The sequence below is a fragment of the Atractosteus spatula genome, chromosome 15, assembly GCF_055471065.1.
Source record: "Atractosteus spatula isolate fAtrSpa1 chromosome 15, fAtrSpa1.hap1, whole genome shotgun sequence".
NCBI lineage: Eukaryota > Metazoa > Chordata > Actinopteri > Semionotiformes > Lepisosteidae > Atractosteus > Atractosteus spatula.
This window is the reverse complement of record NC_142720.1, coordinates 7,981,710-7,994,393: the sequence shown is the minus strand read 5'-3', so window position 1 is coordinate 7,994,393 and position 12,684 is coordinate 7,981,710. Positions and strand designations below refer to the sequence as shown.

The window sequence follows — 12,684 nt, the reverse complement described above, 5'->3', positions numbered from 1 at the left end:
AAATGATAAAATTGGATATAATAGGCCATATTTTACTGTATAAAAAATCTTATAGGATTAAGTCAAATTGGGCAAGAAATCCAAAGCAGATAAGCCACATTACATAAAAATAGCCAAATGGGCCAAATGGTCTCCTCTCATTTATATCTTTTCTCATGTAATGTTTCTAATGTTATATGGATTTTGTTTGGTGGTTGTGAGTTTTTCTGCAGTTTTTTGTGCAGGAATTGATTTTACATTGTGTAATAAATACATGAGACTTCCTGAGACTTCTGACCTGTTTAATTGTCATTCACAAAACAAGAGATGCCATTTATAGGCTGTTAGCAAAGCTCTGTACAGTCACTCAGGACAGGGGTAATGCCTACTGAGTGCAACATGTCTAATGTAGTGCCCAGCCAAAGAAAATAAACTGAACCAAGAAATTCTAGACCAATAAGTCTTAATTTAGGTACATGCAGAGTTACAGTACATGGAAATGATAATTAGAACTAACCTGGATGGAAACAGGATTCTAGGGAACTTTACATCCTTTTCCATTTCCAATATTAGAATGTATTATTTCCTTGGCATTATATACATTTACTAGCATACTGTAGCTGCTGAAATCATGATGATGAATGAATGTGGTGCGTGGAGAGTATTTTTAGAACACCCAGCAAGTTTTCCACCTTGAAACACACAATTTAAGGCCTTAGTTAAACCAGGTGGCAATGAGAGGTCAAATGCTGTGACAGTTTTAGGACTAAAATTGTCTTTTTTTTTCCCTAGAGGTTTTTCCCACCACTGATAGTCCAGTCACTTTTCCTGCCCTCCCACAACCCCCCACCCCCACCCCCACACACACACACACCTCCTCCTCCTCACCACTTGTTCAGGGTCTGTTTTTACCAGGGCAGAGCTGAAGGTATTGTCATCTGTTAGAACTCAGGGGTCAAAGCTATTGATTGCACCAAACATTTGTCTTTCTAGGCAGCCTCTTACTTAAAGCAGCAAGTGAAAGAGCTTCACTGTTTCAGTTGCCTGCAGCAGCTCCTGGTGCTCCCACTGCTGGTGGAGCACAGAGAGGACAGAGGCCACAGCTGGAGACAGGCAGATCAGCACTAGCCTGGGCTTCAAAGGGAAAGACTTTGCGAGCAGAAGACATGTGAATGTTTTTTTTCTTTCCAAGGTTTTAAAAAACGAACTGAGCAACTGGCAAAAGACATCGGCACTAGTCTACAAAGATTCCCTTTTTTTTCCAGAAAAATTTCTTTTTCAGAAGAAAATCTTTTAGGCAGCTCCATGAAAAGACTGAGAGGCAGATGCTTGATTTTTTCACCTTCATTCTGCAGAGCTACCTTTTCTTTTTTGATGTAAATTCCCACTCGGTGGCCAGCCCCAGCTTGTGTAAAGCTTAAAGGGAGCACGTTTCTGGATTGTTTCGAAGTTTTGTTGTTTCTTATTCTCTCCATTTCTTCTTCACTCCATTGAAAAAAAAAAGAAGAAAGAACTGGAGGGTAGAGGTAAGGGCTCTTAACTGGCTTGAGCTGTTTATGTTGAAAGCATTACCTCACCCTAAAGTATTTCTGGTTGAGGCGGTCAGCCTGGAGTGCGTTAGTGTCTCTCTGTCTTTCTTCTTATCTAACGGGCTTTTTTATTATTTTTAAAAGGAAGTTTTGACAGCCAGAGTTTACAGCCTCCTTTTCTTCAGGCTTTTTGCACATGCTCTGACAGAAAGCGGTGACTTCACTCCTCTTTACACACTCCCCCCTCTTCCCCTATTTTTTCTTTTTTTTTTACACGACACAGTCAGGCAGCATGCCAGCCTTTTTCCTCTTGCTCCGCTCCCTGCTTATCAGGCTGCTTAGTAGCAAATTAGCAGGCTCTGCAGCGCAGTTCCTCAGGAGAAGCCTCTCTGCGACTGCTTCTCACATCGGCTCCCTGTTGCGCCACATCTGGGACCGCATCCGATCTCAGGAGTCACGGGAGGCTATCCTTTCCTGCGTCCTCTGCATTCTCAACATGCACAAGAAAGTGGATAACTGATTTTCTGCACACCCCCCTCCCTCCCATTTATCAACATTATTTTTTTTGTCTTTCATTGAGCTGTGAGAGAGACACTGAAGACTTTTACAAAGCTGATTTATAAACCATGTCGGAAAGCATCGTCAGGAAAATCCAGCCTTTCACAATCGGGACCAAGCTCTCTGTCCCCTCTGTGCCGAAATGCCCAGATTTTGCGGAATCTTACCTGCCAAGCCAGACCCTGGATAACTGTAAAATGCAGCACAATTTGAACGACCAGGTGTCCCTCTACCTCGGACAGTCTCAGATGCACCCCAGCACCTCGCAATTCTCACCCGTGGCGGCCAGGGTGATGCAAGTGGAGAGGCGCCCAGAGGAGATGGTTGAGGAAGACCACCTCAACAGGAACGCTGTCTCTCCCACCTCTGCCTCCAGATCCATCAAAAAGATCACCATCTCTGGCAGCACTGAAGCTCCTGGAGACAGGGGGGCCACAGTAGCACACTGTACCAAGGTAGCACCAGTCTCCAAAACAGAGAACATCAACAACAACAACAACATTGCCTTCAAGCCCTTGCCCAGGATTGTTGGGGTGACCTGTGAGAATAAGCCCAATTCCCAGTTCAAGGTAAAGAAAACGCTTCTATTTTCTGACATCGGTTTGCGGTTCAGGAATCATAAAATAGTTATCCACTGTAAATGTTAAAATCTTTATATATTATACGTTCAAGAATCCTCAACAGGCAACTGTATGGCCAAGAATGGGGGAATATTTGAAACATTACCTGTGTACATATGTATAGCTTTTTTTGGCTTTCTTTAAAAATATCTATCAATATCAGACTAAAGGAATTAGCATATGAAAAGCACAACACAAATAGCAATTTGATATGGAGCCTTTACACCCCTGTCAGGATTCTGGAGATCTGGGAACTCTCTGTGCTTGACAGGGTAATAACAGCCATCATTAATTTTATCATTCTTGAATGGAACTTTTATTGCAAACAAGCAACAGTGTAAAAATGCAGTAATAGCAGCCTTTTGCACTTCATTTGTATGCATAGCTGTAAATTTGATATATTTTTATACACTTGTTTTTCTTCTGACGTGTTCCAGATTTGTGTTGTGTTCTTTTAAAACACATGTTAAGAAATCCTCACACTGCCATTTTAACATTTCTAGTTTGGAGAACATATATTGCCAACCTGTAGTATCTTGCACAGTCAGATTTCATTAAAAGAACTTTAATCCATGTTCACCTCTCAAGACACAAGTGTCCCACTGCACTGGCTTCATGAAGTTAAGCCTGATGGAAACAATGACTGGAACAAGTAAGAAACTATACTGCTTAATAGATTAAACATGGTGGAGGCCAGCTACTTGCTGAAGCAGGGGAGAGAAACCATCCGCAGGGCAATCTGACTCAGTGTTAATTCCTGACCAGATCCCAGGTGGTACTATTTTTCATGGTTAGACACGTGTAATTGTCAGCCCACATGTGGGGCACTAATTTGTTGCTTGTTTAAGGTATCGGCTGGATGTATTTTCTCCACTAAAATCTATTCCCCAAGAGCATGGTTTCCCTTGAGCAAGGTCGCTTTTAATCCATTTCACGTCGAAAGAAAAACTTCAGGACTGTCCACTGACATCACCAGCTGCCATGCTGTACTAGCCCCAGAAAGTTAAAGGTCCAGTGTTTATATCATCAAAAATATAGGTCACCTACAGGGCATTCATTCACGCAGAGATGTTTCATACCTTTCAAAATTACCGTATACAATTAATTTAGCTTTTTCCCCATATTCCTTAGATCAAAATATGTTTAATCTGAACAGCATCACTAAACAGCTGAAATTGTCACGCAAACTTGTGAACTTGGAAACTTTGCAAAATACTGCAGGCGGAACAAATAGCAGTCGAGTTGGGCTGCCTGTAGAACTATCTTCCCCGGGAAAACATTTTGAGTAACCTGAAAGGTGTTAGAGAAATATAGTACATACAACGGAGACAGAATACTACTGCAACGGAATACTACAGTTAAAAAAAACCTCACAGCTCATATAATATGTTTTAGACATACTGTAAAACCACAGTGAAACAAAGATCAAGAATGTAATGCCTTTATTGAAGATGATTTTCATTGAAGATGTTTCATTGAAGAGGCTTTAAAAGTCATCTTCAAGCACCATGTGTCTTAATCAAACAAAACATAAGAAGAAATCATTTTGAAAAAATAAGAGGGTAAGAACTCCAGATTAAATTTTATTGCTACTGTTCCAAAATTTTAAAGAACTGGGAAAAGCTATGTTGCATTCGTAATTCAATTTGTGTATACAGTACATATATATCACATTATGTGGTTTGAGAATAGCTTATTGTTTCTACAGTACGAAAACAGTATAGAACTGCCCAGGAATTATTATTATTTTTTTGTCAAAATTCTGAAAAGAAAATACAACTTTCCATCCAAAAGCTAACATCCTCATTCGAGGGAAGTGTAAAGAGAATATAGAATATTTTCTGGGAGAGAAGACCAACCAAAGACATAAAAACTGCACTTTCAGCAGATAAACATCCTCCAATGAGATTCTCATTGTAGAATGATTCCTCTTAATATCTGGAGTCTGGTGATTTAAATAGATACGTCTGCAGAGCCCATTTCTGAGTTCTGCAAGAGGCAGTATACTTCATTGCCTGCCACTGCAGAAAAGATTTCCAATTGTTTTCCAGAGTAACAATACATAATCACACAAGTAAGAATCTCTGTACTGAACTGAATGAATAAGGATGATTATCAGACAGCATTTCATTCTTCACATGGAGATGAAGTCATGTCCAGTCTTCCTTTGTGGAAGACAAGGGCACATTTAGGATGGGCTGGTTATTTCCAGTCAGAACACATGACACAATGCAGCAAGCTTTTATAAATAAAAGATGTATAAAATGAAAATAACCTCATTGTATATATTTTTAGATGCCACAATTTAATTTATATTACATGTAATCAGCTTATTATTAAATGCTTCCCCTACCACAATTGAGAATTAATAGTAATTACTCTGTAGTCTCTAAAGAGCCTTTTACCATTTTTTAGTTTCCCTTTGACAGAGGCCAGACTGTTCGAATAAAGGTTCCTTATTAAGTAACAAGGAAGTCCTTTTATTTATTTTCCCGTCACACAGTTTATACGTTTAAAATTCATGTTGCACTCACTTTTCTAAAGGCTTAATAAAAAATAAGTAATAAGTAGATTGTAAACACCATGGAACTTTTATTGCAACTATGGCTCCATATTTGCCATGAGATCAGTCAATTTCTCTCATTTAGAAAGCCTTCACTCACAAGCCAGCCCTTACTTTCTGTGACCTTTCTTTTTCTTTACTTAATAAAGCATGAATCTTCGGACATGAAATACCGTTTGGAACATCTGAATTGTGTTGTTACTTAGAAACCATGAGCAAAATAAAACAGGATCCTTTTTTTTTTTGAAAGGCTCCTTCAGAGCAGCAACCATTTCAGTTTAGAAATAGCTACTGTTCGCAGTAGAGCTTGAGGCTTGTCACATTTTTACCGTTTCAGGTTTTCCTTAGAAAAGAAGCAGATTTGGACACAGGGAGCAAAGAAAGGAGCAATGGAGGCTCAAGTGGATTGCAGAGTTTGAGGGAGAAAACCCCCAGCATCTGTCAGGTATTTATTACAGACAGGAATTGCAATTGTTACGATCCTGAAAGCTGCTGAAATGATCTTTAAAATTAGACTTCAGAAACAAAACTTATTTTCCCCTGGTATAGTATAGCATACTGTATGCAGATAGGCTAAAGAATAAATAATGTAGTCAGCAGTAGTGTTTTTAAAATATGAATAGAATAATTAATAAATAAATATAAATACAGTTTGCACTTTTATATACAATTCACATAAAGCCGACTGAGGTGTTTTGCTTATTGATTAATTGACATGCACCTATTAGCTGTGTATGTAATTGCTGTTTTTTCATGTGCTTCAGTCTACTTTCTGCTTATCTCACCGGAATTGATCTGAATATTTCAAATGGATGGCTTTTTTCACCACGGGCAAAAGTATATGCCAAATGTGATGAAATATTAAAATAATATGATTGCGGTTTCATAATGCGCCACCCGGATGACACATAGGAACAGACTTTTGGGGTGTTTTAAATAATAATGTCCTAGTGTCAGTCTAATCAACAATGAGGAGAATACAGTACATGAATGAACAATTGTTAAATAACGGCAACCAGAGGATTAAAATAACAGAAAATGGCTCCTTGAAACTGGTTTGTTACCGTCTCCTATGTTACCATTTTGCTCTGCCTTTGCTGTTATACATGCTTTATAGCAACAGGTGGTGAGGCTAGTCCTTCCTATGAAAGGAGATCTTGGATTCATGGAGTCTCATCACGTTTTGAGATACTCAATGTTCTGTCCTATAAAGCTTTTTTTTTGCTGTATTTATTCCAAACATACACACTGTCAGACACTGACATTTTGTTTTGCATCCTACTGTGAAACTGACAGCCAGCAACTCTTTCATTTGTATTTCACTATTGAAAAGACCGGTGTCTGAATCCCTGCTCTTGCAGCATGCCATTTTCCAATTCTCAACCACTTGTCTGACAGTGAAAAAAACGTCCCCATTGTTGAGCGAGCGCGCTTGTGGAGTTCACAGCTGATGTGACCATCTGCGTTTTATTTTATCTTAATGGAGCGTATTGTAACAATAAGGCTCCCTCAAGATCCCATTCACTGAATCAGGAGCTAAGTCAAAATAATATGAAAGTTTTATCCATTTTTCGGGCCTGGTAGAAGACCATGCACTACCGGAAACTGATCCAGAGAGCTGACTTGTCCCCTGAAGTAACCAGCAGAACAGATAATGTTTCCAATTGGACATCCAGAGGAAAATCATCTTGCAGAAGTGTGGCTCTTCACGTTTTTTAGTAACTTTTCTTTTACCACAAAAATGTCCTTTCCCATAACTGTTTTATATTTTTACCTGATTTACATCTCAGCCAGTTTCCATGTGTCGTTGCAAAACAGACATAACAGTGTTTTTCTAACAATACAGTCATTGGCTTTTCCAAATGGGCTACTTCATAAATAACTGCAATAAAACAGGTAATTATTTCACTAGGCAATTTGCCTTATATATAAAGTTAAAAAGTAAGGCCTTAACGTGACAAAAAGCAAATACAAATAGTTGCAGCAATATCTCATTCATTTAGAATGATATGGAATCTGTGGAACATTCTAGAAATGTTCTAGGGTCCTGTTTATGAGCCCAAATGGGGCTTTCATTTTCATCATTTCAAAAGGCCTTCATATAACCTTTGTTTTTTAATTAAATACTGTAATTGCCTAAGAAATCATGAATAGGGAAGAAGTACCTTTTTGAAAACAGTCACTGTATAATTTCACCATGAATCACACTGAAAACTGAGTGTCTGCCGGTTTAGCTATAACCAGCTGTACATATGATAACGGTCTCTTGGAATTTAGGAAGTGATGTCATTTGCATGGCCGCCAAGCCCCAACAACCAATTATTTTAGGACCTGAATACACAGTTCCACAGAGGGAGAACAGTGATGTAGTTTATACCATGGTTTGGGGGGTAATGCGGGTCAGAACTTAAAACGAGACTGCCCATTGATCAAATTGCTCTGTGGTATGACCACCTGTGACATACTTTACAGAAGGTTTTTTAAATGCATACTTGGTGGTGTGGCTGAAGCCACTCTTCAGAAGGCATTTGCATTTGATTAAAAGTCTAGCTCAGTGTTCCCCGAGACTGGATCTTGAATCATCGGTGAAAGAAAGGGTGTCTTTCAGTCTGTGCTATGTGCCGCAGTTGAACATGAGGGTGTTTTGCCCTAAAGTGGAAAAACATGAGGTCAGGAATTATATCAATGGATGACATGGAGTGTACTGACAAAACACAGAAGATGGAAAATATCTGTTTTAACAAACATTAGGAAAATAATTTCTTTTCCCTTTTATCAGGGGAAATATTTTCTTGCATCTGAAAGTTTAAAACTGTGCAAGGACCGACTGCCTCTGCTGTCAGGGAAACAGAGAGTACCCGGCTAAGACCAACATATTTGAGGACTGTTGTGCTGAATTTCAATGCTGTACAGCTGAAAAAAAAATGTATTGAAGAGAACTATTCACCCATCACGCTTTAGAGAACAGATGCTTCCTGACTAAGAAAAAGGGGGAAACTAACTCTGGAAAGGAAATTCTATCATCCCTATTAATTTGTCCCTAAAAAAATCTCCTATAGTGCTGAAAGTAAGATTTGTTAAATAGGACCTTAGGGCTGCCTAACATATGTTTGTAAGGGCCATATTGATTGCATGAAAGGTATAATTAACAGTTTAATGGACAGTTTAACATTCCCTCCCTATAAGCTGGTGATGGCTGAGCTGGCCACTTTCCTGATTCACTGGTGAACTACCGATTTCATTTCCAGCTTGTTTTCTGTGAAAGATATGTCATTACTGAAGACCACATCAGACTCACATTTCTGTAACTTTTAATGCACGAACCCATGTGCTTTGTTTAATTATAGGACATGAGCACATCTGGTTCATATTGTGCAAACTTTTGTCCTTATATTGTACATATAATGCAAGTTGATTTTGTGCATAATAATGACAGATTAAATGCACAGTCATTCAGAGTTAAGTATAAAAATTAAGAAAAATCTATTTTTGTTTAATGGCAACAAGTGAACCCGTACAACACGCTTCTAAAAAGTTGGATGTCGTCATATGTGCCACATATGCTCCTAGACCAAGAGTGGTTAATTCTCATTTAGCACATCTTCTGCACCTCTCCGCTGCAGGGATTCACTACAGCAATTGGATTTTTCAGCAAGTGAGTAATTAATTCCTCAAAACCGCAAAGTTACATGAGATTAAAGCTCTCTTCACTGTGGGGGAGGTGGCCTAGTCTGGTGGAGGGCAGAATAAAATCATAATCACACAAAGCCCACAAAAACGTATTTGTAACAAATACTATCAGCAACATTATTTTTTAAGATTGAGTGCTACATGTAATTACCAATGCTACGTGAAAATCTCCACGTAAGATATAAAGCTGGCTTTTTTAGTCACTATGGAGAATTATTCCAGGACCACGGAGAAAGCTACGTAAAAATGCGATGAATAAAACACTGCTTAATTCTCCTTCAAGTGTGCATGCTTGTGCAATTTGGCACTGTCCTTCTCCATACTGTGCGTAATGGCAAAGGGTGCCAACTTGGGAGGGCATCATGTTTATCCCTCCGCCAAGGGCTCCGTTAGGCCAGAAACCACTTTCGCGGTTTCATCTTCGAATTGGTTACTAATCCTGCTAATTTACAAGGCGGTGTGGGCTGGACCTTAGTCAGTGATGACTTCATCAAAATGAGCCGACCGCTTGGGTCTGCGGCTCGGGTCGCCGTGGTTTCGGTGCTGAAGCCTGGCTTCCCAAGGGGCTGTTTTTACATTTCTGCCTTTGACGTTGTTTCTGCCTACAGGCTTCCTTCACAGACGGCTCATGTCATTAAGTTTGCCCACAAAGCCAGCCCTGAAAATTTATACGTTTCGATACTCGAAGGTTTGCGCCTTCGTTTTAATTTAATAAGTACCAAATGTCTGTCACGTGTTCTCCATAGAGAAGCTTCCATATGTTCACAGGAGCTCAGTTATCCTCTATGCTCCTTGGTTTGTTTTCCACTGGGAAACAAGTGCTAATGGCAGCTCTGTTAAAGGAACCTAAAAGAATCCAGTTCATTTGATTAACACAGCATATATTGTACATAAATAAAGTTAGCAGAAGTTTCAAAATGAAGTCTTCTTGCAGGGGATGCAAGCCAGCTTCCACACGGGCCAGTCCAGGGAGAGACAGAGCTGGTACACACACTCCAGTCTTGTTACCAAAAAGAGTCAACAGTCGATAAGAACACTTCTCCAGAACATTTCATTCATTTCAGGCCCTGACATAATAAAAACACAGTAAAATGAATGTTCTGTAGTTCACTAGAGTCAGGGTTTAGGAGCCAAAATGTGCATTATAAAAAGCTGATGCGTGATTTGGGCTGAATTGCTGAAGGGAACTGGACAAAATGGATTTTCCAAAGTCTCCATAACTCTCCAGCATCCAACTTCATAATCCCAATGGGGCTCTCAAAATCCAAAAGCTTGGGAAGAAGGCACTGGAGTTTGTTTCATAACAATAATTACTATCTAGAAGATGAAAAGTACACAACTTGTTCATTATTCCCGACTCACTTTTCTTACAGAATGCTGAACCAAGGGCCGTGTTGCCCAGAAAAGAGTCACTGAAAATGGAGATCCAGTCTTATGGGCATGTGGAAACACCCAGCTCTGAGAGAGTCCACACACAGCAGAATGAATGCAGTCTCACACAGCTCAATGCACAGTTCAACAGGGAGATATTGCAGGTACTGTGGCCTTTGACTGTGAACCAATGAGGTCTACTATCACTGTTCTTACTGTGCTTGAACAGAAAATCACCATTGAAATATAATGTTGTGCCTACTTTCTTCTTCTATGGGGTATTACTTTTGGTTTTAAATCTAATTTTACTTTGCTTACAATGTACTCAAGCACTATAACATTTTATTACTATGCATAATAGCATAGCATTAATATCGTATCACACTTGGATACATTATAGTTATACAGCTCTTCAGATGATCTGTGTCATGTTCTAAACTGGCCCAGTCCTTTATCTTAAAGATTTCGGTAGTGTTAGTGTTAAAGTGGTATGTTAAAATTAAAATTATAGTATATGTATAGAGAGATTAACTGTTGCTGTAAACTGCCCCTTCTATCTGTATGAGATGCAGTACAACTGATTATGTTGAAAACCAGTCTTCATATCTAAGAAACATTTCATTAAAATGGCTGATAGCATGAATAGTAAACCCACTTGCATGATAACTAAGTCCTACATAATATATTTTTATTTAAGTCTTGTTTTTGGCATTTTGAATGAATAATAAGTTTAAAATGTTTTTGTTTCAGCTATAATTTCCCTGTAAATCAGTGATTACAATTCCAGCAATTGCATCTTCCTATGCAAAAGAACTCAAAGGACATCATTAGTCCCGACTGAAATTATGAAATTAGAAAGTCTGTTCAGATGTGCTCTACTTTATTAAAGCACAGTCCCAAACTCCTTTGTGCTACCTTACCCTCCGTACAAGAAACACAAAAAAAGTTATAAAAAACACTTTAGATTTCCTCTAAAGAACCAGGAATTGCTCTGGAAAATTATCAGTTCCTGAAAATCACCAGTTTTGCCATGTGGCCATCTACAAAGAAATTCAAAGAAAGATTTGGAAATACTATAAAAGGAATAAACCATTACTGGCTTCATAGTCCTTTGTTTTTAAGTGGAAACACAATGGTAAACCAATTACTCTGCAGTTCTGTCCTGGAGTACCTGCTCTTGCAAGAGAGTAGAACTGGTGCTAAACCCAACATGAATGCTTTTGGAAAAGTGACTGAAAGCTTGAAATCCGCATGGAAACAGCCTGTCTCTGTCCCCTGACCCTGGAGAAAGGGTTCGTTTTTTGCGCTGAGCATGCGAGCAGCGAAGGGGAGTGGGAGGGAGAGTAACAGTCACAAGAGGAGCAATTATTCAAGGGTGAGATCATTGTTTGGCTCCATGTCTTCTCGCCTGTGGCCCATAGAGACCAGCCTGTGCTGCAGAGGGCTTACGTTATCTCATCTCAGCACTGACTAGAAAATACAAGGACATTTTTCAGTGAGTTCGGCCCAGGGACAATGCTTCCAGCTGTTGGCTGAGACATTTTTTTAAATGGACAACCAGAGTGGGAGAAAATTTATGATAATAATAATAAAGGGGGGAAAAGTGGCCCCTTTATTTCATATACGCAGAAAGAACATGATGTACGCTGAGACAGGTTTCGTAGCACATCATAAATATTAAAAGGCTGAAGTAGTGCTGGTTAGCATGCTGAGTGATTTGGTTTTGGGGATACTTCTGTAGTGCTACACTTAACAGGACAGAAAATGGATGGATATCATACTACTGATATATTTACTTCGTGTGTGTCTTCTATTACTGCTGTAGGAAACCGGAAGAATTTGCTTCACAGTCTGCTGAGGTAACTAATGAGAAGTGTGCCATTGAAGCCTTCTAAAATCTAAAACTGTGAATGGACATTCTTAACAGAACTTTGGGAGGGAGGATGACAAACAAGTCACTTTTGTCACAGCTGTTCTAAATTATAATCCTTCCTGCCAACTCTGCGCGATGCTGTGTGGATAAATCAAACACACATCCCTCTCTTTTCTCATTTCGTCTCCTGCATCCCTCCTCCTCCACCCCATCTCTACCTGTGCAGCCACCCCTTGCCCCTTCCCCCTCACTCTTCCTGGGGGTCCCAGCCTCCTCCTCCTCCTATGGCCAGGGGGCTGTCCCTCAACTTAGAGGGTTAAATTAAATCTCACTTTTCATAAGTCTCAATAAACATCTTCAAGAGCACCTAATTCTTGGGTGTTGCTAAATGTGACACACAGGTTTAGGTTTCTAAATGTGTTGCAGCTCTGATCACTTACAGAATGGTGACTCCTGCTTTAAGGCTTGAGTCAATCACAGTCTGTGAAATTGGTGTTAGGG

The 12,684-nt window shown here is 39.5% G+C and overlaps 1 protein-coding gene across 3 annotated transcripts in view; it reads left to right on the top strand.

Annotated features, from left to right (window-relative positions):
• Window positions 1-1,062: 1,062 nt before the first annotated feature.
• mymx (myomixer) overlaps window positions 1,063-12,684 on the top strand; it is a 52,807-nt gene continuing 41,185 nt past the window's right edge. For 2 of the 3 annotated variants that reach the window (XM_088933974.1, XM_088933976.1), the window contains exons 1-3: window positions 1,063-2,635; window positions 5,587-5,694; window positions 10,313-10,474. In XM_088933974.1, the coding sequence (XP_088790100.1) occupies window positions 2,135-2,635; window positions 5,587-5,694; window positions 10,313-10,474 (771 nt within the window). In that variant the 5' untranslated portion in view covers window positions 1,063-2,134. The remainder of the gene's footprint in view (window positions 2,636-5,586; window positions 5,695-10,312; window positions 10,475-12,684) is intronic. The other variant, XM_088933975.1, reaches the window with a different exon arrangement.